This window comes from Hemibagrus wyckioides, linkage group LG02, assembly GCF_019097595.1.
Source record: "Hemibagrus wyckioides isolate EC202008001 linkage group LG02, SWU_Hwy_1.0, whole genome shotgun sequence".
NCBI lineage: Eukaryota > Metazoa > Chordata > Actinopteri > Siluriformes > Bagridae > Hemibagrus > Hemibagrus wyckioides.
In genome coordinates, this window is record NC_080711.1 from 13,638,993 (window position 1) to 13,663,611 (window position 24,619).

Genomic DNA, 24,619 nt, shown 5'->3' on the forward strand with positions numbered 1-24,619 from the left:
TGCGAGGAACTCTATGTTTGCTTTTGGGGATGTAAATTTTTTCAGCTCTCCTATCCATTACAATGTTGGTGTATCACGCTAGACTATACCACAGACTAGTCTTGGCAACTGTTAGAATAAATAATGAATAATGATTTTTAGAAGTGATGGAAATAACAGCCCTCCATTATAAATGTTATTATGCCTATACATAATGTCTACTGGAATAAAATGGTGACTAAAACGTTTGGAAATTCACCGATCAGGCATAACATTATGAGCAGTGAGAGGTGAAGTGAATAACACTGATGATCTCCTCATCATGGCACCTGTTAATGAGTGGGATATATTAGACAGCAAGTGAACATTTTGTCCTCAAAGTTGATGTGTTAGAAGCAGGAAAAATGGGTAAACGTAAGGATTTGAGCGAGTTTGACAAAGGGCCAAATTGTGATGGCTAGATGACTGGATCAGAGCATCTCCAAAACTGCAGCTCTTGTGGGGTGTTCCCGGTCTGCAGTGGTCTATCAAAAGTGGTCCAAGGAAGGAACAGTGGTGAACCGGCAACAAGATTCATGGGCATCCAAAGCTCACTGATGCACGTGGGGAGTGAAGGATGTCCCGTGTGATCAGACGAGCTACTGTTGCTCAAATTGCTGAAGAAGTTAATGCTGCTTCTGATAGAAAGGTGTCAGAATACACAGTGCATGACGGGATAGGGGCTGTTTTGGCAGCAAAAAGGGTGACCAACACAATATTGGTCATAATGTTATGCCTGATCGGTGTGTAGAGTAAATCACAGGCCTAATGCTTCACATTTTGCCTTCTACTTTCACTTACAGAGCTGAGAAGTTTAACTAGACTAGGTGTCGACAGTTATTGTAGAGTGGTGGCATAAAGCCAGACCGGCGTAGACGAGGAGGAGCCAAGAAGCGCTCGTGTTCCCGGAGCGACAGCACGCAGAGGAGAAAAAGCAAGCAGCTTCATTTCACTCGAGTGAACACTCCTGCTCAAGTCCTCAGGATTCCTCAACTCAATGCGACTAACTACTTCTCCGCACCAATTGTCGGCCCTGTTCTCCGAAGTCACTGGCTGTTTGGAAGCGAGCCGAGCCCGGAGCACTTTCTGACAGGTGTTTCGGTTACACCCAGGACTCGGAGGAGACTCGGAATTGAAATCATGTCCAACGGGAAAGATGCACCTGTTAGCGCAAAGTAAGTAGCAACAGCTGCTCTGGCGTTAGCCGCTTACGCGCTGCTGTGTGAAAGCCGCTAATAGATCAGCATGGCCAGCCTCTGGCGGCTTTCTTAATTACCTCTTTTTCTTCAGTGGGGTGACAATTATATTAAAGTAATGGCTTTTATGCGTTCTACCGTTAAATAAATAAATAAATAAATACACGTGATGTGACGCTCAACACAGCCAGCCTAGCAGCCCAGGGTTTTTAACAGCGATGGAGGTTTTAGCGAGTGTTGTTAAAGTGCCTCCACACTGTTAAGAGCTCAGCTCCATTTTGGCTGATTCAGTTGGTTTTGTGGTGAGTTTTGCAGTTTGGTGAGAATTTTCTTTCCTTCTTGGGGTCAGTTTTCACACCCCTCCCTCCTCTCGATTCTTCCTTCCTCGTTGTGTAATTACTTTGTGTAGTTGTGTGTGTGTGTGTGTGTGTGTGTGTGTGAGAGAGAGAGAGAGAGAGCGCGCTAGAGATGGAAAAAGAGTCGACTCTTTCTATTCGACTCTGGAAAACAAAGTGGGCACTGTGTCGCCAGTGTATCGCCATTATTATTATTATTATTATTATTATTATTACTACTACTAGTAGTAGTACTAGATGTTGTTGTATTTCCCCTATATGATTCAAAGATTTGCATCGATTAAGGCTATACAAGTACACAGACCTAATATTTGTATACATAAATGCATATAGAAATGTATTAGGAACATCTGTACACCTGCTCATTCATGTCAGTTTCCTCTCAGCCAATTATGTAGCACCAGCACAATGTATAAATTCATGCAGGGCAAAAGCTTCAGTTAATGTTGACATCAAATATCATGGTGAGGAAAATGTGATCTCACTGACCATGGCATGTGTGCTGATGCCAGATGGGCAGATTTGAGTATCTCACAACTGGCCAGTTGATGATTACAGGGGAAAAAAACATTGCCTGATCTTTCCCAGTCTTAATAAAACTGTCACGTTTTATTAGCCTTCCATTCCTGTTCTGCTGTTGTAGGCCATCCGCCTCAAGGTTCGACATTTTGTGTGTTCCGAGACACATTTCTGCTTTCCGTAAATGGAAAGTGTGTTAATTTTGAGTTACCATAGCTTTCCTGTCACCTCGAACGAACCTGGCTATTCTCCTCTGACCTTTTTCGTCATAAAGGTGTTTCATTTCACAGAACTGCTTTTCTTTCTTTCTTTCTTTCTTTCTTTCTTTTTCATTTCTGTGGACACGTGTGTGTGTGTGTGAAGAACACAAAAAGATCAGCACTTTCTAAAATGCTGAAAGCAGCTGATAGTCAAAATCACTGAGATCACATTTTCTCCATTGCCATATTTGATGTGAATAATGATGAGAAACATTTGACATGTATCTACATGGTGATTAGCATTTTTTATTATTATTGTGTTAATATTATGATTATTATTATATTAATTTCTGTTTGCATGTTTGACCTATAAGAAGCTGAGAAGTAATTATCAGCATGAGAGAGGAGAGACACAGAGAGAGAGAGAGAGAGAGTATGTGTGTGTATGTGTATTCTGCATGGTGTTTTACAAAGCTCTACATGTGACAAAATTCCCAGGACGTCGCAGCCACTCTCTGTTGCAGTTTCACTGTGCTGAACCTTTGCTCATGAGATATCCTATCTATGTCCCTAAGAGCATGTACCTTTAAATGTGTGTTTGGTTGCATTTTATATGATGGTACAGGCTTGATGCCAGGTACAATTCCACTGGATCTTCACTTCTCAAATCTTTCCTCTTTATGAATATTGTTATGTTTTATTGAGCCTCTTTCACTAATCACCACCATTTGCCTTTCTCCTATTACATCAGGGGCTTTTTATAGCCCTAGGTATACTGTGTCATAAGGCATAATTTATAATTAATAAAGGGCATGTTTCAAAGCGGAAGACATTGCTTATTAATTTTTTATCGTCTTCTTACACTCAATGTTTTCATCAGGTGGCTAACCTTCATCCTGTCAAGAATTAAATTCTTTGATCATTTGGTACTGTTTTTGTGTGTATCTTGACTCAGCTCCACAGAGACGTCCCTAAAGGCATGTCTTGAAGAGTGTATGGAGGCCTTGGATCTGTTCCTCAATAACCACTTCAGCGAGAGTCTGGACAAACTGAAGCCACGGTGAGAGCAAGTATTTCTGCCTGTCTTTTGTCTTTACCCTTCTTTATAGTTGTCATTGTCACATGTACTACACCTCAGGTCAAAACATGATAGCCAAGTTGATCTTGATGCAAGAATCTGTTGTGATCATGTCTCTAATGAGAGAAGTGTTTGGACACTACAGTGGTAGTACAGTGCGTCAAAACCTTTAAACACCTGACATGGTTTCGATAGGGATTAGGATTAGCTGTGTCATAGCTTTCTGCTGAAACTTTTCACTGTCTGTTTGATTATGTGTGTGTAATGCCAACTCCCTTGACCAGGATGTGAAGTGTTTACCCAGGTTCACACCCAAAGACACACACTTCTGTATTAAACAGAGACTGCCTTGAGAATGCTTCGATTCCACCCAGAGTTAGTTAGTGTATATGTCTCCTTTATCTGTCACTGATTTGTGCAGGGAAAAGTGTTTTAACAGTAACTACTAGTTTCTCTTGAATAGATCCTGATTCAGATATTACTTGAGATAGCAGTGAGTTTTCCTTGGAAGGATTATTGTTTTAAATGTACTGGATGTGAGTTAAATTAAGCTGCCAAATGATCTGGACCACAGGGTCCTCAAATGAGGAATTCAGTTAACTACAAAGAAAATAGCAATGTTTGTCTAAAAAAGATATCTGTGTGTTTCATATTTTTTTTCTGATTTTAAACAAAACAAATGTTGTTATATAACTTGCCCGGGACTGTTTTACTGTTCCACACTAATCTGTATATTGTGGGCAGATGTGTGCCATCACTTTCTACTGAAGCTGAGCATTTTGTGTTTCAAAACCGTGTTTCATGTTGGAAAGCTTGGAAAGATACACGGTTTATTTTAGCCAAAATAAACAGGTCCTTGTAGAGACCAGAAACAGATTAGGTGTATTGGGACCATGGCAGGATTATGACTGTGGGCCTAAAGTCCTTGGTATATTTTAGCTAAACAATGGTTGTGAGAAGCTTAAACCACCATCACAGGCTTATAAGTTTTTTCTCTCTGCTCTGCTCAGGTTGAACCTTATAGTAAAGGGAAGTTATAGGGGATTATGGGCTCTTGGGGCCCTCAGGATGCTGGGTGCTGGTGGATTCTGGAATACTGGGAGCTTGTGAACCTTGAGATGGTGAGAGCTTTTAGTGACCTCGGGATGGTTGGGGCTTGTGGACTTCAGAGTGGTGGGATCTTGTGGACCTTGGATCGGTCAGAACTTGTGAACTGGTGGTGGTGTGGACTTCAGGATTAAAGAAGCTTGTGGGCCTTAGGGTATTGGGACCTATTATGTCTTGGGATGCTGAGTGCTTTTTTTAGGATGGCAACTTGTGCACCTCCAGATAGTGGGAGCTTTTGGACTTTCGAGCTTTGTTATAGTTTTTTTATCCAAAAAAAATGCCATCCCATCTGTGAAGCATGGCTGTGGCAGCATCATGCTATGGGTGTTTTGCTGAGAAAGGTACTGTTCACTTCAGAGAATAGATGGCAGGTTATCTAGAAAAACTGAAGCAAAATGTCATAGACAACAAAGTGAAAGCCATCACAAATCCTGGACCTGAATCTCACAAAAGAATTTGTGGTCTGAATTGGGGGAAAAAAAACGATCCTTAGCAAGGATGCCCATAATCCTGACAGTTACAACAGTTTTATCAGGATGAATGACCAGACATTCCAGCATAATAAGCTTGTAGAAGGCTACCCTAAGTGTTTGATTCAAGTTAAGCAATTAAAAAGCAATACTGATCAAATAATCAGAAGAGTATATAAACTTTTGACCCTCTAAAAATCTGATATAGTAAATAAAAGCTGAAATATATAGACCTCTTAGCTATTATTTTGAAATGACCTCTTATAGAAATAAAGTAGTTTTGGTAACATAATGTGTGGTAAGATGAAATATATGGAGTTGGTGTAAGTGGAAATGTGTGGTGTTGGTAAACCTGTATATAACAGTAAGCAGGTTGGTTTAAACTGGGTGTGGATATGTGGGCTGGTCTGTAATGTTATGTGATGTCACGTTGCAGATGTAAAGAGAGCATGTATCATGCTCTGATCTACGCTACAGTGTTAGAGATGCAGGCGATGATGACCTTCCAACACGACGACATCGTCAATGCAGGAAATACAATGAAAAGTGCTCAAGATGTTTGCCAAAGGTATACACATGCATGCATGCACACACACACACACACACACACACATACAGTGTATATATATATACGGGTACAATCATGAGCTGAAACAGAACTGTTACTAGGTAGTAGTAGTGATTTGCCTGTGTTTGCATGGGGATAAAGCACACCCCTATGTCAATAGCTTTAAATGGTCACCAGCTGATCATATCTGCTAACTCCCTGGCTGCTATAATGTATGCTGCCCTGTGGTCATGTAGAGGCTCTTGGTTATAGTAGGAGCTGTGTTTTTCCAACAGATGCTGCTTCATGTGAAAATTATATTCGCTCTGATCCGGTTTATTGCAGGGTAAAATGATTTGTATGCCTCTGAAATAGAATGAGGATGAACCAGCATCAGTGTTTGTTTTGTGTCTCTTATCGGGGTGTAATTATGTGGAAGAGTGGCCACTGCTCCTTCACGAAATTAAAAACAAGCATGGGTTTATGCTGTCATATGAACATTATAGCTAGAGATAATGATCAGTGAGAATGTCTGTGTTCGTGCCCCCTACAGGTTTCGTAAGAGGTCTGGTAGTCTGGCAGCCAGAGCAGCAGGTGATGAGCTCTCTGAAGGTAAGTAATATGAGCTGCATTTGTGAAAGTGTTGGAAATATTGTAAAAGGTTTATAATAACACCCTATATAGAGGCACCTCTGATGCCTCTGATGATACTTTATGTGAAAAATCCGGCATAACTTTTCCATCACAAGGAAAATGCTTTTGCATTTTAAAATGCTTAAAGTCAAAGTGTCATTTTTATTGTGTGTGTGGTTATAGAGGAGCTCCATGCTGAGGCGTGTTATGCCGAATGCTTGCTACAAAGAGCCGCTCTTACATTTTTACAGGTTGGTAGAGATTGGAGATTTCGGGCAGTAACATTCCTGTACACACAAATAGCCACACACACATATACAGTTATACTGAAAACTACACCTACACTCACTCGCCCACGCACTCGATCTCAAGCGTCCTAATTGTAATTCTAAAAAGTACACCATCAACATTCTGCTCCTAGTTTTTGGGTTTTATTTATATGTGCTTTGTTTATCTTACGTTAAAGGCCCTTCCACACACCTACCTACTAGTAAATCTTATAGGATTCGCACTAATTATTCCTTTACATGATGAACTGGTGACACTGCCCGTGCCCCATCCAGTCAGACATTTTGATTTGCTTCATCATTCTCTGTTTTTTATTCCCTCTAACTTTTCCGCTCTATTTCTTTGCTGGCAGGATGAGAACATGGTGAGTTTCATTAAAGGAGGAATCAAAGTACGCAATAGCTACCTCATATACAAGTAAGTATGCTTTGCTTTTGACCTAATTATCATTAAAGGAACAATCCCTCTCTGCCATCCACATCTGCAGAACATCTGCCATCCACATTTGCAGTCAATTTTGTCACACTGTATTGTAGATAAGAACTTGACCTAAAACTCAGGTTTGTAGCCTGGGCACCTGGGATGAGGAAATATCAGATCTTGGCTGTTAGTTACTAGGTTCAACTACCAGAAAATGGGGGGAAAAATAAAATCACACTGCTCATTGTCTTGCAAACCAAACATTTTCATTTGGTATGTATGTTTAAAATTAACATGCTACATGGTTTATGCCATAACTGTACTGTGTCTTTCCAAATCCCACTTCCTGGTGCATATCTACATTGCATGTATTGGTGAGATGAACAGTTTTGTTTAATTTTTTGTGAACTGCTGACAATATTTCTCCTAAATTCAAAATATAACTATTGTTATTTGGAGTGTATATTTAAAGGAAATGACAACACATCAAAATAACCCAAGATCATGCAGTATTTGCAGAGCTTTAATAACTCAAATAAAACAAAATGCAAATAATTTGTAAACAAATTGTGTTAATGCTTTGGCTAAATAACATTAAGAAATCAGTATTAGGTGGAATAACCCTGATTTGCATGCGTTTTGGCTCCATGCTCTCCACCAGTTTTTCACATTGCTGTTGGGGAACTTTATTCCACTCTTTTTGCATAAAAGCAAACAGCTCAGCTTTACTTGATGGTTTGTGACCATCCATCTTCCTGTTGAGACATTCCAGAGGTTTTCAATAGGGTTCAAATCTGGAGATTGGGCAGTGGTCTCTTATTTTTTTTCCAGAGCTGTATATTGTTAAATCGTTGAAAAATATAGTAAAAAGTAATTGTGTATCCTCGCTGATGCACTTCCACATTTACTTTGAAGACATCGGGTGAAGACACCTATATTTAATTTGAGTGGTTGAAGACATCAGTAAACCATAAATTCTAAAGAGCAGGAGCTCAATTTTCAGATAGCTGTGATTGAAGAAATATTGACTAAGTGAGTTTTGTAATTTTTGCAATACAGGGAAACTGGGTTGTTTTTTGTTTATGGCATAGCTAAAGGTTTAAAAAGATGGAAGTATTCCATTAAACCATAACATGTTATGTGTTTTCTTTAGGGATTAATTAAAGGAGAAGTTCACTTCAAGAACAAAAATTTACAAATAATTTACTCACCCCTACGTCACGTGGAGTGGACGCGCATCCCAGAGCTAGTGCTAGACGAGCTTTTGTGGTTAAAAAGTATACAATTTTTTTTTTCTAAGAAAATGACCGATCATTTCGCTAGATAAGACCCTTCTTCCTCATGGGAATCGCGGATACCATTGAAGTCCACTATATGGAGAAAAATCCTGAAATGTTCTCCTCAAAAGTGAAGACATCTTGGATGACCAGGAATAAATTATTTGTAGATTTTTGGTCTGGAACTGAACTTCACCTTTAAATATGACAAAGCCAGAAAGAGTAATATCATTTTACAAATCATTATATTGGTGAATGTGATTTTTTTTTTTAAGTAAAAGAAGGCCTAAGAACAGATATTTAAGGAATGATGCATTGCTGAATGCAATTTGGGTGTTTGTTTGTTTTGTGTGATATTACTCATGCTGATGCCTGGAAAACTGCTTAAGGTTTAATTATATCTATATCCTTTTATGAATTTCCATTCAGACGAGCCCAAAGGAAACTGATGTTATAGTAGAATTAGAGGAACTGATTGTGCTGCTATTCCACAGGGCGCTCCACTCCTTTATTGAGTCACATAACTCCTTCAAAGGGCCGAATCACAAGCACCTGGAGGGAGGGGTGGCGTTCGGAATTGGTGCGTTCAACTTGGTACGTTCCACAAGCTAAAAACGACTCCTCAGAAATAATTAAATGACGTAAAACCGATTTTCTCAGTGGTTTGTCACTTATTATTTCAGACACTTTCCTTGTTTCCTGCACGGATTCTCAAGGTTTTGGAGTTTGCGGGATTTTCTGGAGATAAGGTAATACATTTATTTCAATTTATTTATTCATGTTCTTTTCTCTAAATAAATGAATGGTGTACAAATACTTTATCAGGAGCACCTGTACACTTGGATATTCATGCAGTTATCTGTTTAGCCAATTCTGGACAGCAGCACAGTGCATAAAATCATGCAGATACAGAAGAAGGTCTTCAGTTGATGTTCAATCAAACATCAGAATGAAGCAAAAAAAAAGTGACCTCTGTGATTGAGATGTGGATATTGATCAGATAGGCTGGTGTGAATATTTAGGAAACTGCTGATCTATGATTTTCACACACAACTATTAACTAGAGTTGACACAATGTTTGTGCATCAGATTGTTTAGCTGGGTTTTCTTTATCTGGCTTTAGGACTTGGAGCTGATCAAATTTTAGGTTTATGAAAATTGTAAAGGGTTCACAAACTTTTTTTTGTCACATAGTATATATGAGATGATCATTGCTCGTCATGTATTTTATTCCCCTTTGTGTGTGTCTGTGTAGGAATATGGCCTTTCCCAGCTGTATGAAGGAGCCACCTCCCATAACTTACGTTCCATGCTCTGTGCCCTGCTGCTGCTCTGCTACTACACCTTCCTCTCATTCATTTTAGGTAACAGCAGTGCTTCTTTCCTATTATTCATATTAATCAATTAATACACAATATTGTGGGTTGATAATTAATACACAAAACATGGGTTGGGCTTGGCCTCTTAGTTCCAGTGAAAGGAACTCTTAATGGTTCAGCATACCAAGACATTCCGGACAATTTTCTGCTCCGAACTTTGTGGGAACAGTTTGGGAATGGCCACTTCCTGTTCCAACATGACTGCACATCAGTGCACAAAGCAAGGTCCATAAAGATGGATAAGCGAGTTTGGTGTGGAGGAACTTGACTTGTTGGAGGAACACCTTTGGGATGAATTAGAGTGGAGACTGTGAGCCATTCCAAAACTGGGATGTCTGCCTTTACATGCACATGAAGTTAATATGGAGCTGGCCAGCCCTTTGCAGCTACAACAGCTTCAATTCTTCTGGAAAAAAAATTCCCAGAAGTGCATTTGTGAGGTCAGGTGAGAAGTCTCCGCTCTAATTCATCCCAAAGGTGTTCTATCGGGTTGAGGTCAGGACTCTGAAGTTCCTCCGCACCAAACTCACTCATCCATGTCGTTATGGACCTTGCTTTGTGCACTAGTGAGCAGTCATGTTGGAACAGGAAGGGGCCATCCCCAAACTGGATGGCATGAAATTGTCCTAAATGTCTTGGTACCAAGCCCAACCCCTGAAAAACAACACCTGAATTCAGTGAATTGGAGCGGTGTCCCAAAACTTTTGCTAATATAGTATATGAGTATAAAAGTGGGTTAGTGTTTAATTGACTAAAAGTGTAAGAGTCGCAGCAGAAAAAGACGTCTGTGATCAAACATGGATGTCTTTTACTCAAGGTAAAGTAGTGGAGCTAAGGCTATTAACAACACCTTTTTTCTAACATATCAAATGTTATTGTTTCCTTGGCAATGTGTAGTAACAATGCACAGTTTTACAAATTGGAAAGGGTTCCATTTAATCAGTATGTAGACACAGCAGCTGCAAACACATCAGGTGTGCTGTAAATGGTACAATCATGAACCTGAGTGGAAATATTGAACAAAAGGTAGACAAGTAGAAATGTTTGTTCACCAAAGAATGGTTGAAAATGCATCTCCCAAGATGACTGACAAGCAATGGACTTTTTTTCTCTTCGCAGGGACAGGTGAGGGAGAAGTAGCTGAGGCTGAGAAACTGCTGAAGCCATTTAGGATACAATATCCAAATGTAGGTCTCTCTCTCTCTCTGTCTCTCTCTCTCTCTCTCTCTCTCTCTCTCTCTCTCTCTCTCTCTCTCTCTCATTCATAACTGGCTTTATAAATTCTTGAGTGTCATGCTATCATCTTCCCTCTGCCTATCTTCTCCAGGGGGCAATTTTCCTTTTCTTTGCAGGCAGAGTGGAGGAAATAAAAGGCAACATTGATGAGGTGAGTGAATTGAGGGTGGCTGTGTGTAGAGAATGTTATTAAAAGAATGAGTCAGGAAATGATTTCCACTGTAATTTTATGCTAATCAGAGCTCTGATTTATGTGTTGTAGAGCTAGTACATTTCCGTGGTTGCAAAATCAGTGGGCATTTTTGTTATATTTCTATTAAGTATAAATGTGTCTGTGGATCAAGTAAGCCCTAGAGTACTTGTTCTCTGTGATAACATCCTCTGTTTGAAATATGATTAGCCACTATCCAAGGACAGAACACAAACTAATTTTCAGCAGTATAAACAAAGCAGCTAATAACTCTGCTATGTGAAGATCCTCATCTGAATGTCAAGGCTTCTAGTTTTTCCAATTTTATTAGTTTTATTACAAAATAATTATTTTGTGTCCATATCCAGGCAATAATGCTATTTGAAAATGGATGTAAAGCGCAGCAGGCCTGGAAGCAGTTTCACCACATGTGCTACTGGGAACTGATGTGGTGCTTCACCTACAAGAGGCACTGGAAAATGGCCTACTTCTACGCCGACCTGCTCAGCCAGGAAAGTCGCTGGTCCAAGGTCAGCCAGCACTTCTGTCTAATGTTGTAGTTAAGATTCTAGAGATCAGTTGCTAGTTCCAAGACATGCTGATTGAAGAGTAGAGTTAAGTAATATAAGTGATACATGTCCATGAGCGTCCATCTGTCCAACAGCTCTTCAATGTTATTTCGATTACAAAAGTTGAAATGCTATTTGAAGTTGAAGGCAGCTCATTTAAAAAGCTTAATGAGACAGTGAATTGAATTACTGACAGTCTTTCATGCTTTCTCTCTCTCTCTCTCTCTCTCAGGCTATGTACGTGTATATGAAGGCTGCTTATCTCAGTATGCTGCCAGGAGGAGAGGCTCGTCCATTTGGGGAGAACGAGATTGAGCTCTTCAGGTATACACACATGCATTTACAGTCGAAGAGTTACAAAGGCATCTTTGTCTTCCTTTTTCTAACAATGGACCTCATTTATCAAACAGGACACAAACAATTTTTTATAAATCATTTACACAAGAAATCTGTTGTTAATAAAAAAAAAAATAATAAATTCTGTCACTTCAGAAAAACTTTCATATCCTGCTATCCTATTTCCTGTAAATGTATGTACAAGGAGACTGACTAATGTGAAACCTTAATTATTGGCTACAGTGGCTCAGCTGGTGTACAAGTCTGTTTGCCACAGCATCTTTTTTCAACACTTTTAAACTGCCTCTAAATGAAACCGTCAATAAATGACTGATCTGGTATGTCTCTGCAATGAGCCGTGTGCTCCCTAATGTGATGCGTGCCATCAGTGGCCCCTTCCTAAATACATCAGGTCTCCTGTGATGACATGTGCACTTTTCCAGGATGGTGTACCAGTGCATGAGAGACCAAAGAGCAAAACAGCATCAGACATCACACTTCTGGCAGACAATTGCCAAGACACTTAAAACAATTAAATATTTAAAGCAGTTTGCCTGTGTGATGTCTGTTGACAATGATCGATTGGGTAGAAATGTCAAGGCTTTCTCTTTTCACCTCATTTTACATCTAATGATTCTCTAATTTGTCTCCAGATTTCGACCTTTTCAGGTGGTCATATACTAATGCAAATTCACTGTGCTGTGAATGTGTGCTGCATTTTAAGTGTGATTGGCCTTCATCGTTTGTGTATGAAGAAAATCAGCAGTTTTGGTGGCTTACGCAAACATTTATACATTACTAAAAGAATGATAAATGAGAATTAAGTTCTCTCTCTCTCTCACTCTCTCTCTCGCTCTCTCTGCTCTCATACACACACTCTCGCTCTTAGGCAGGTGCCAACCTTCAAACAGAAGATAGCAGGGAAGTCTCCTCCTACAGAGAAGTTTGCTATCCGCAAAGCCCGGCGCTACAGAGCCAGCTCCCCCGTACCACTCCCTGTTCCTGTGCTTGTAAGGCACCTCTGCATCCTGTGTCATTCTATGTGTCATTCTTCTAATATACTTCACTATAATCATATTAATTTTACATAATGCCCACAGTTCTTGGAAGATTCTATGTCAGCAAAAGATAATTGCATACTCACACCCACAGAAGCATGTTCTGCATCTGTGACACACTTCCTCCAAACTAAAGTTAGAAAAGGCATTTACAGTGGTAAATATGGTGACTGATTGTGCTGCCTGTTCCAGGAGATGATGTACATGTGGAATGGTTTCTCCATGATAAGCAAACAGCCCGAGCTCACAGCAGGCATACTGGAAACTCTGTTGGAGGCAGAGCAAACCCTGCAGGCTGCTCCCGGTACTCCACTCCATACTTCACAATGTGTTTGAATTATTGCCAGGTTTTGGTAATGATTTGAAAAGCACATTTACAATAGCTTGTCACATTTACATTACTTGTTATACTGTGTATATATAAAGTGCTTGGTAGTATTTCAAAGTGCAAAGTTGGATCAGTTTTAGAGCACTTTAACACGATTCTACACGTCCATGGATCTAGTATAAATTTCATAGATTTTTTACTAACCACAGATTATTCTTCAAACTTCATACTGTATTGATAAAGACAATACGATAAGAACACATAATTCAATGTGATGTTTGATGCACTTAATCTGATATTAGTAGGGCTGGTAAGTTTTACAGAAAAAGTGGAATTTTAGGGATGTCCACATTGTATGTAGCTTGTACACCGAACAGGCATAACATTATGAGCACTGAGAGGTGAAGTGAATGATGATGAATGAAGACTGATGATCTCCTCATCATGGCACCTGTTAGTGGGTGGGATATATTAGGCAGCAAGTGAACATTTTGTCCTCAAAGTTGATGTGTTAGAAGCAGGAAAAATGGGCAAGTGTAAGGATTTGAGCGAGTTTGACAAGGACCAAATTGTGATGGCTAGACGACTGGATCAGAGCATCTCCAAAACTGCAGCTCTTGTGGGGTGTTCCCGGTCTGCAGTGGTCTATCAAAAGTGGTCCATGGAAGGAACAGTGGTGAACCGGCAACAAGATTCATGGGCAGTCAAGGCTCACTGATGCACGTGGGGAGTGAAGGATGTCCCGTGTGATCAGACGAGCTACTGTTGCTCAAATTGCTGAAGAAGTTAATGCTGGTTCTGATAGAAAGGCGTCAGAATACAGTGCATGACAGGTCAGGGCTGTTTTGGCAGCAAAAAGGGTGACCAACACAATATTAAGCAGGTGGTCATAATGTTATGCCTGATCAGTGTATGTAACCAGAGTTTTGCTTACTCTACAATATGCAGTTCTGGATAAAGAAAAGATTAGTTTAAAATGTATTTCTTAAAAGTTAATAAGGTGACAAAACAGAAGAAAAAAATCAGCCCACAAACTGTTCACAAATCCTGGCATTGCGTATGAAAACGTATCAGACAGGAAAGAATGGAGCAGATGTGTTAAGTGTGATCTGTTTGTGTGTCCTGAAGAGAATGAGTACAGTGCAGATGACCTCTGCCTGATTTTGCTGCTGAAGGGACTGTGCCTGAAGAACCAAAACCGACTGCACCTTGCTGAAGAAAGTTTTAACAAAGTTTACAGCAGGCCAGTGTTACTTTCCACCTACAGACCACATACACACGTCTATCAACAGTGTTCGTACATGTAGTGAAAAATATAGACGCAACGAACTTACCCTGAATTTGCAAAGTGCTGCAGATTACATCGTGAGATGAGATGATAGAAATCTCTTACATTATGGCACCTCACTAACAATTTTTGACCCCTGGCTTATTAGTTAGTATATGTGATTACTGTTAAATGACTGTCACTTTATTGGGAACATCTGTACACCTGTACACTCTTGCAATTATCCCATCAGCCAGTCTGTGATGTTAATGATGTGAAGAAATGAGAGGAAAAAATCTCAGCAGTGCTGATGCCAGACAGACAAGATTAAAGATCATACCAGTAATTAATCACCAAATTTTCAATCAAAACTCTGCAGTTTCACTGAGCCTGTGTCCACTTGGGCCTTTTTTGTGAGTGTACACTTTAAGCATGTTACTGTCTTTCAATACATAATGTGGAAGACGTCAAACCAGTGCTTTATTTATGTGCAATATGTGTAAAAATTGTCCGATCACAAGTCCTTGTGCAATCTGGTTGTCGTTAAAAAAAAAAAAAGCCTGTTATAGTGTATGTGTTTTGCATTTCAGTGTAATATAAATGCAGCTATAATTGTTGAAGTGTGCTGGAATGTGGGATATTTTAAAATGGAGATTAATAAATGTGTCTTATGGGGTACAGTGAGAAGAAGCTGAAGTATGACCACTACCTGATTCCTAACACACTGCTGGAGCTGGGCCTACTCTACGCTGAAACAGGGAGGAGGGATCAAGCCATCAAACTTCTGCAGAAAGCCAAGTGAGTAGAGACTAGGATGAAGTCAAACACTTTTGTTTAATTCATACACACAACAATATTAAGTCATGCACTGGTTACATGTATTTGCCTTAACTAGAAATGTTTCCTGAAAAGCCAATTTCTTCCTTCCCTCTCAGGAATAACTACAAAGAGTACTCAATGGAGTCCCGCACTCAGTTCAGGATCCACGCAGCTCTGTCTAAACTGAAGGCAGACACGAGTGACCAGGACGAGATCACGGTCCTGTAAATATTACCAGCTGAAGTGACATGTTGAGGACTGACTCTTCTAGTGAACTATGATGCCAAAGAGACACTGTCATCCTCCCTCCCTTATTCCGTCCAGTTCAAGGCTGCATGTAAAGGGCCTCACTCAGACAGTCTTGTGGACATCTTAGGGACGCAGCGTTTGTAGTCAATTTACATGATATGTGTATTTTAGGATAAGTAGCTTAGATACATGGGTGAAATTTCCACATGAGAAGAGTATTATATAGTCTACCTTGAGATACAGCAGCACTTTTAGGAAAAGGAAAATTTCTCAGGCTTTTTGATTAGTTGAAGATGATTTGGTATGCCATTTCTGGTATATTATAAAAACATTGCTAGATGGTGTTTTTATCTAGGAAATGAGATGAAGCAGTTATTATTCAGTTACAGAAAACACCACACACAAGTGCCGTCCTCCAAATGAAAGAAATCTAAATTGAAGGCTCTCAACTAAATATAGCATGTGAGTGTTCACAATTACGAGATACGTTTCCCGCTAAAAGGTGATCATTATGTTCCAGGAAGGACTAAATTTGGTGCGAAGGCCAAATTTACACCGCTAATAGTTTTAAATGGATTTCTATGTGAAAGCCGAGCCGTATTGGCTACATATGATGTGTGTTCACGCTGAAAGGATATTTTGTAAACTGACAGTGTTGAACTGAAATTTTGTGGAGTTACTTTTGAAGCAGCAGAAAATTAATTTATAATATAAGTAGAGCTACTTTTTATATCATCAGTTATGAAAATCTACACGTTTAATATAAATTTGATTCAGTTAATACTTCCAGTACTGATATGTGTCAAATGAAAATGGCCATTTATTAATAACGCACATCTGATATTAACTTAATTTTTATGGATCTCTGTTTGAAGCATTATAATAAATCACTATAATGCCTTCAGGGCAGGAACACTTTTTGACTGCCATTTATTTAACATTCCAAAAAAAACACTTGTATGATCTTTTTTGGAGAAATATAATTTGACAAAATTTTAATAACTGATGAAATAAAAAGGCATTTTCGTGGCTGTGGGATTGATTGTATGTATGGTTGTATGTCGGTCTAAAACTGTGCACCTACACCTGCTATGCCATTACAATATTCTGAGTATAGAGTGTGATGATGCTCGAAATACTGGAGGAAGAATGTGTTCATTCACACTTGTCATTTCATAATACAGTACTAATATGGCTTTAATTAAAAATAAATCCTAGCAAAATCAGTAAATCTTATCTGAAGACAGTTCTGTATATTATCACTGGACTTCTATTAGTTGTAATGTTTTTATAGCTACTAGCTATTGTTTTTGTAAATGTTTATAGAAGTAACTGCTGAATCATACACTGATCAGGCATAACATTATGACCACTGAGAGGTGCCGTGAATAACACTGATTATCTCCTCATCATGGCACCTGTTAGTGGGTGGGATATATTAGGCAGCAAGTGAACATTTTGTCCTCAAAGTTGATGTGTTAGAAGCAGGAAAAATGGACAAGCGTAAGGATTTGAGCGAGTTTGACACGGGCCAAATTGTGATGGCTAGACGACTGGATCAGAGCATCTCCAAAACTGCAGCTCTTGTGGGGTGTTCCCGATCTGCAGTGGTCAGTATCTACACTATATTGCCAAAAGTATTCGCTCACCCATCCAAATAATCAGAATCAGGTGTTCCAATCACTTCCATGGCCACAGGTGTATAAAATCAAGCATCTAGGCATGCAGACTGTTTTTACAAACATTTGTGAAAGAATGGGTCGCTCTCAGGAGCTCAGTGAATTCCAGCGTGGAACTGTGATAGGATGCCACCTGTGCAACAAATCCAGTCTTGAAATTTCCTCGCTCCTAAATATTCCACAGTCAACTGTCAGCTGTATTATAAGAACGTGGAAGTGTTTGGGAACGACAGCAACTCAGCCACGAAGTGGTAGGCCACGTAAACTGATGGAGCGGGGTCAGCGGATGCTGAGGCGCATAGTGCGAAGAGGTCGCCAACTTTTTGCAGTGTCAATCGCTACAGACCTCCAAACTTCATGTGGCCTTCAGATTAGCTCAAGAACAGTGCGCAGAGAGCTTCATGGAATGGGTTTCCATGGCCGAGCAGCTGCATCCAAGCCATATATCACCAAGTGCAATGCAAAGCGTCGGATGCAGTGGTGTAAAGCACGCCGCCACTGGACTCTAGAGCAGTGGAGACGCGTTCTCTGGAGTGACGAATCGCGCTTCTCCATCTGATGGACGAGTCTGGGTTTGGCGGTTGCCAGGAGAACGGTACTTGTCTGACTGCATTGTGCCAAGTGTAAAGTTTGGTGGAGGGGGGATTATGGTGTGGGGTTGTTTTTCAGGAGCTGGGCTTGGCCCCTTAGTTCCAGTGAAAGGAACTCTGAATGCTTCAGCATACCAAGACATTTTGGACAATTCCATGGTCCCAACTTTATGGGAACAGTTTGGAGCTGGCCCCTTCCTCTTCCAACATGACTGTGCACCAGTGCACAAAACAAGGTCCATAAAGACATGGATGACAGAGTCTGGTGTGGAGGAACTTGACTGGCCTGCACAGAGTCCTGACCTCAACCCGATAGAACACCTTTGGGATGGATTAGAGTGGAGACTGAGAGCCAGGCCTTCTCGTCCAACATCAGTGTGTGACCTCACAAATGCGCTTCTGGAAGAATGGTCAAAAATTCCCATAAACACACTCCTAAACCTTGTGGACAGCCTTCCCAGAAGAGTTGAAGCTGTTATAGCTGCAAAGGGTGGACCGACGTCATATTGAACCCTATGGATTAGGAATGGGATGTCACTTAATTTCTTATGCGAGTCAAGGCAGGTGAGCGAATACTTTTGGCAATATAGTGTATCAAAAGTGGTCCAAGGAAGGAACAGTGGTGAACCAGTGACAGGGTCATGGGCAGCCAAGGCTCATTGATGCACATGGGGAGCGAAGGTTGGCCCGTGTGATCCGATCCAACAGGCAAGCTACTGTTGCTCAAATTGCTGAAGAAGTTAATGCTGGTTCTGATAGAATGGGGTCAGGGGGACCAACACATTACTAGGCAGGTGGTCTCCTGATCGATGTATATAATGTGGCTTGAATTTCTGTTGAATACGATTTCCTGATGTAAAAATACACAGAAAATATGCAAGGAGCTGAAAGTGAGTGATTGGTTAAAGAAAGGAAAGAATAATTAAGACAAAGACAGATATAATTGGATTAAGGAGAGAGGAAATGAAAGGGGACAGGAAGTGAAATTATGAGACAGTAGAAAAGGGAGTATGAGGCTGAATAAAAATAATAGAAAGGAAAAAGAAAGAGAAAAGGACAGTGGAAGAAATAATGAAATAGAAAAAAATGAGAGAGAACATTTGAGGAAAAGTATTACATAGATGTGAAAAAGAGATGTAAAAGAAAAGAAACGGAAAATGTATTAATGAGTAGTAGCTCCAGACTGCAAAACAATTCATCTTGATCATTCCATCAGTCTATTTCTATTTCAGCAGCCCGGTATACAGTGTCAATGCAACCAAATGCAAATAATCAGGCTTTACATTTTAATGAAGGTTCTTTTAATGACATGAGAGAAGAAGTGAGTTTTCCAAAATGCATTGCGATGGTCAGTATATACAACAGTCTGTGTGTTTGAGTCTCTATGAGGCTTCAGCAGCCGGTGCAGAAGGAGTTATCCCCTGTTCCTCTTCTCTCTTTCGACGTTTCAGGAGCTTCCTCTTCTTCTTCTCCTCCTTTTCAATCTCTGCGAGCATCTCCTGGAACTTGGAACTGCGTGGGTCTATCGCGTAGCCGAACCGCTCCCGAGCCTCAGCCAGAAGTCGCTCCTTTTTGGCCTTGTCCTCCTTCAGCTTCCTCTTCGCTTCCTGCTTCTCCTTCCTCCAGTCTGCTATCATCTTGGGCATTTTAGCCATGTTTTCGGCAATCAACTTCTCTCTGTAGGAAGGATTAAAAGAAAAAAAAACATCCAATCAGCCACAGACTATTGCTGTATCTCAAATCACCTGTTATCTTCCCTGTGCACACTTTATTTCTTCCACAGCAGCCGAAACAACAGCCACAGCCTTGAACCTGTTCTGTGGCACTGCAGTCTGCACTGTGTATTGCTTCTTTTCAAGAGCTGCTAACAAAATCGCTGCTTTGAATGTGAATCAAGCAGCAGGTTAAGCGCCTGTATATCATTTAAATCTGCCATCAGACAGAGTATCTATATACAAACCATATAAACCAGCAAGGGTACTATAATTCATAATTATCAAACTTATTGTTTATTTTTTTTTTAAAAATACCAGAAGTAACCCAATTTGACACCTCAATCTATCATTTACTCAGAACTGAACAATTATCTGAAAAAAATATTATAACCATGTCCTGTAAAGTGAGTTCATCAGTTTTAGTTTGCCTGTTTGAACACACACACACACACACACACATCATGCTGAAAGTATGACGATTAAACACCATATCACATGTATGTACGTTTGCTTCAGCTTATTTATAGGCCGAAAAGAGAGACAGAGAGAGAGAAAGAGAAAGATAGAGAGAGACAGACAGAGGAAGAGAGAAAGACAGAGAGAGAGAGACAGTCAGACCGACGGACAGCAGGAAAGAGAGACAGAGAGAGAGAATGAGAGGGAGAGAGTGAGAGACAGGCAGACAGACACTGGGAGAGAGAGAGAGAAAGAGTTAAGCAGAGACAGTGACAGACAGACAGACAGCGGGAGACAGAACGGAAGAGAGACAGACAGACAGCGGGAGAAAGGCAGTGAGAGAGAGAGAGACCGATAAAGAGGAAAGAAAGTGGGAGATAGAAAAATAAAGAGAGACAGACAGACAACGGGAGAGAGAAAGACAGTAAGAGACAGAGAGACAGAGGAAGAGACAAAGATAGATAGAGAGAGACTGGCAGACAGAGAGAGAGAGAGAGAGAGAGAGAGAGAGAGAGAGAGTGTGTGTAAGTGTAGGTGTATATTCCACCTGTTACACTCCTGCACTGCATGTATGTATTCTTTACATTTATTTAGTCTCAACATGCCGAACTGTTACCACATTATATGTGCCATCTAAATTGACGGTCATAAACAAGAACAACTACATAGAGAACACATGCTGTACCGTAAAACCCCGTATACACGTGCACCTCGCTTCCTACCTCGGCGAGCTAAACCGAGCAGCTTACATTACCTCGCTAGCCGTTTATCCGCTTTTTCTTTCTCCTTGGCCGCGATGTTTTTGAGCATTTCTTCAAGCGGGGGATGCCACTGCTTCTCTTCCTGGATTAATTCATCCAGCTGGGCGGCAGTGGGCCACAGTTTACCCGGATCCACACCAGAGGCAGAACCATAACGTGCAAAAAGCTTGCGCTCATATTTATCCGTCTTCTGCCACTCCGGGGTCTTCTCACTGTTCCTGTCCGGAATATAAGCCTCCTTTAAATTCAGCCTGAGAGGTTTCGGGTTATAACCAGCTACCAACTGTATGACATTATTCCCAGAAACAACAGGGATAAAAGATTTTATACTAGAAATGCCTAACAGCGTAATTCCCCTCCTGCTCAGTAAGGAGGCCGCCATGTTTGATTGCGTCCTTCAGAGTGCGTCTCCACGTCTGTACTAGCGCACTAGTTTACTGTGTGTCAGAATAGTGTGCTGTGTGCGCGTGGTCACTTACTGTTTTTGCCCACACTATTTAGTGTGGAAGTATTGTAGTATGTGGTGAGAGATGTAGAGCGCCCTCTGTCGTTTGGAGTCTGTTAATGCTACACCGGTATACAATGCGCCACTTTTATTATCTAACAGTATACAGTATATGAATAAAAAAGAGAAAAGAACAAATAATAGATATGTGAAATAGTCTCAAAAATTGTGGTACAGTTATAAAGGCACAATGAGGACATGTTATAGCATAATATTTACTCCACTATTATTATTATTATTATTATTATTATTATTATTATTATTATTATTATTATTATCTTAACTAGCCTAAACTATTTGACTATTTCCATAAACCATTTTAATTATAATAATAAAAAACTATCTGATTGAAATTATAATTTATATAATTTAATTTCATTAATAATAAATTTATTAATAATTTATTAAAATTCATATCATTTAAATCATATAATTTATTATTATCATTTTTTATTATATTTATTATATTTTTTTATAGAATAATATACCTTTATTTGTCACATCTACATTACAGCACTTTGAAATTCTTTCTTCACATATCCCAACTTTGGAAGTTGGGGTAAAAAACACAGGGTTAACCATGATACGGCTTCCCTGGAGCAGTGAAGGTTAAGGGCCTTCTTAAAGGGCCCAAAAGTGGCAGCTTGGCAGTGCTGGGGCTTGAACCTGATCCCCTAATGAACAACCCAGAGTCTTAAAATGAATAAGATAAAATAATGGTCTTATAAATATTTTGTCCTAAGGAAATGCAAGTTCTTGTATTGAATTAGATAGATAGATAGATAGATAGATAGATAGATAGATAGATAGATAGATAGATAGATAGATAGATAGATAGATTATCTATATAAAAAACTATATAGAACCTATTTAGTAAATCAAACCAAAAGAGATGAGTAGTTAATAGATATCTGTGTGTGTGTGTGTGTGTGTGTGTGTGCCACTACACTACACTCCTAACACCTACCAGATACAGTGATTTTTGAGGTGGTTCAATTCTATATATTGAGTGCTAATTATTTTATAAAAGATTCCTCCCATATGAAGCACAACTCAGTTTCCCCTGTTTGTTTTTTTATATTACATTCATTACATTACATTTTTCACATTTTTACATTTTTGGATTTGTTTGATGTTTTTTGTTTGTTTTAAGCAGATGGGCAGAACTAGTTCTGTCTGATTTTTCTAATATGTTAACATTACATTTCATAACCCCAATTTTTAATCCATAATAGTATTTAGAGACTTGCTGATCTGCCTGCAATGAGACTTCATCTTAGGAAATATTGAAAACTATTAATATTCATTATAACATTCATATTGTGAATAAATTAATTAAACCCTGTCTGAAATTCCAGTGACGACGTTTCCATAGTCACAGCCAGAATATGGCTCACTTTCTCCATTTCCTTCTTTGAATGTAAACATGTTGCTTTCTGTGGGCAGATGAGCTGCACTATAAGCACCGCAGCAGAAAAGGGAAGGGCCTCTTTAACACCTACTTTGAATTTTCGGAATGCTTTATAGAGGAATTAACACTCAGAGAGAGGGGAAAAAAGGCCTTTTGTTTTAACCCCTGCATCCCTCCCTCTTTAAGCACCCCTCCCCTTCTTCCGCCTCTCTTCTTTTATTTTTGATTTCTTTAGAAGAAGGAGAAGATAGGAACAAATGTGCAGCTTTTGGAGTGCGGCTCTTGGAGAGACAGATGTCAGGGCTTTTGTGGCATGGGGAGAGAGGAGAGATCTCACTCGTCATTAAACATGTAACGTTCCCATGGTGGGGAAAGAGGAGGAGGCGAGGGTGGGCATGACATGGGGCTTAATTTTGGCACAAGAGATCCCATGCCAACTGAGGAGTGCTAAAGAGATGCGCTGTCTGGGTAATGACCTGCTTCTGCTCGAGTTATCTCAAGATACTGAGAAAAAGTTCGGAAATGACACTGACTTATAACAGGGTGTACAGTTAGAGAGTACAGACTCGTTCTAATACCATGTAAGGCTTAGTGATGGGTCATGTCAAGCGATGGTGTGCTTTTGGTTGTCAATCATCTGATAGATAGATAGATAGATAGATAGATAGATAGATAGATAGATAGATAGATAGATAGATAGATAGATAGATAGATAGATAGGTAGGTAGGTAGGTAGGTAGGTAGGTAGGTAGGTAGGTAGATAGATAGATAGATAGATAGATAGATAGATAGATAGATAGATAGATAGATAGATAGGTACGTAGGTAGGTAGGTAGGTAGATAGATAGATAGATAGATAGATAGATAGATAGATAGATAGATAGATAGATAGATAGATAGATAGATAGATAGATAGATAGGTACGTAGGTAGGTAGGTAGGTAGGTAGATAGATAGATAGATAGATAGATAGATAGATAGATAGATAGATAGATAGATAGATAGATAGATAGATAGATAGATAGATAGACAGATTTTATTTCAACTGTAGTATCAATTGAAGAGATGATCCTCAGCATCGTCCTCTGGCATGGCAGTCTGGTAGTCGTTCAGGCCCTCAGTCAGACTTCCTGCGAAGAGGAGAGGTCGGATTATACAAGCTGTGGACTGACTTTCACTGTGTCAGAACTCCTTAGTGTATACCATCTGAGGCCATCCATATGGCTCTGTGATTAAAAATTTACATGCCTCCACATTTTTTTATACACTCATGAGTAATTTATGGAAAAGTTGCGATGTGGACGGTCATATTCCGCCTCACTGGCGCTCTTCCCTAGGGCCACGGTGCACTGTGTGTTTATGAACAAAGAAAATTCTTCTCATTGATCACTAATCTAATATTTGACTTGAGTCAAAAACCAAGGAAGAAGGAAATATGCCACAAATACAGTATGCCCCAGATATAAGTACAGTCAACTTCACACTCTTACAAAAAGATTCCTTAAGGCTTCTTCATGTATTTAAGTCTCTTTGATTCCGATAGCGAAACACTGTGGTATGGGCCCCAATATGAAGAAACTGACGAATCTTTAAGCCAAGTATTTTTTTTCCCTATAGGTTCAGAATTACTGGCACCTCAAAACAAAATGTACACATAATTTGTGATTACATCAACATATACGGTCACTTTATAGTTTCGTGGATTTTTTTTCTCTCAAATTCCTGCAAGACATTTTCAAACTGATTGGCTCTTCCACAATTAATATTTGGAGAAATGAATAGCTTTTCCTGAAATGTCTAACAAGTCTGGAGACAGGTATAGAGGACAAGCCTTTATGCAGGAACCGTCGAGTTGCTTTGTAATTCTTAGGTTTGCGCATGTGGTCTGCTTTCCTGTTGTGTAGTCTAAACCTCCTGGCAGAGTTAACAAGCTTTTAAATTAAAATTCCTTAGCACAGAATTC

At 39.7% G+C, this 24,619-nt stretch overlaps 2 protein-coding genes across 2 annotated transcripts; one reads left to right on the forward strand and one right to left on the reverse strand.

Annotated features, from left to right (window-relative positions):
• Positions 1-873: 873 nt before the first annotated feature.
• zgc:158403 (tetratricopeptide repeat protein 39A) lies at positions 874-17,399 on the forward strand. Its single transcript, XM_058376973.1, has 18 exons — positions 874-1,193; positions 3,245-3,349; positions 5,381-5,512; positions 6,045-6,103; positions 6,308-6,375; positions 6,765-6,829; positions 8,604-8,703; positions 8,793-8,858; positions 9,365-9,473; positions 10,608-10,675; positions 10,816-10,875; positions 11,283-11,444; positions 11,716-11,807; positions 12,709-12,829; positions 13,070-13,181; positions 14,334-14,448; positions 15,154-15,270; positions 15,408-17,399. Exons 1-18 carry the CDS (start codon positions 1,159-1,161, stop codon positions 15,517-15,519), a joined length of 1,698 nt encoding a protein of 565 aa, XP_058232956.1. The 5' UTR covers positions 874-1,158; the 3' UTR covers positions 15,520-17,399.
• A 1,682-nt stretch (positions 17,400-19,081) lies between these two features.
• Positions 19,082-21,153, reverse strand: gadd45gip1 (growth arrest and DNA-damage-inducible, gamma interacting protein 1). Its single transcript, XM_058405398.1, has 2 exons — positions 20,735-21,153; positions 19,082-19,486 (listed from the first exon to the last, which is right to left on the reverse strand). Exons 1-2 carry the CDS (start codon positions 21,121-21,123, stop codon positions 19,192-19,194), a joined length of 684 nt encoding a protein of 227 aa, XP_058261381.1. The 5' UTR covers positions 21,124-21,153; the 3' UTR covers positions 19,082-19,191.
• Positions 21,154-24,619: the final 3,466 nt, after the last annotated feature.

Excerpts from the sequence above, each read along its gene's own strand:
- gadd45gip1 (XM_058405398.1), bottom strand. The coding sequence starts at position 21,123 with ATGGCGGCCTCCTTACTGAGCAGGAGGGGAATTACGCTGTTAGGCATT. Across the intron at positions 19,487-20,734 it reads GCGGATAAACGGCTAGCGAG|AGAGAAGTTGATTGCCGAAA; the intron begins GTAATGTAAGCT and ends TCCTTCCTACAG.
- zgc:158403 (XM_058376973.1), top strand. The coding sequence starts at position 1,159 with ATGTCCAACGGGAAAGATGCACCTGTTAGCGCAAA. Across the intron at positions 8,704-8,792 it reads GAATTGGTGCGTTCAACTTG|ACACTTTCCTTGTTTCCTGC; the intron begins GTACGTTCCACA and ends TTATTATTTCAG. Across the intron at positions 13,182-14,333 it reads AACCCTGCAGGCTGCTCCCG|AGAATGAGTACAGTGCAGAT; the intron begins GTACTCCACTCC and ends TGTGTCCTGAAG.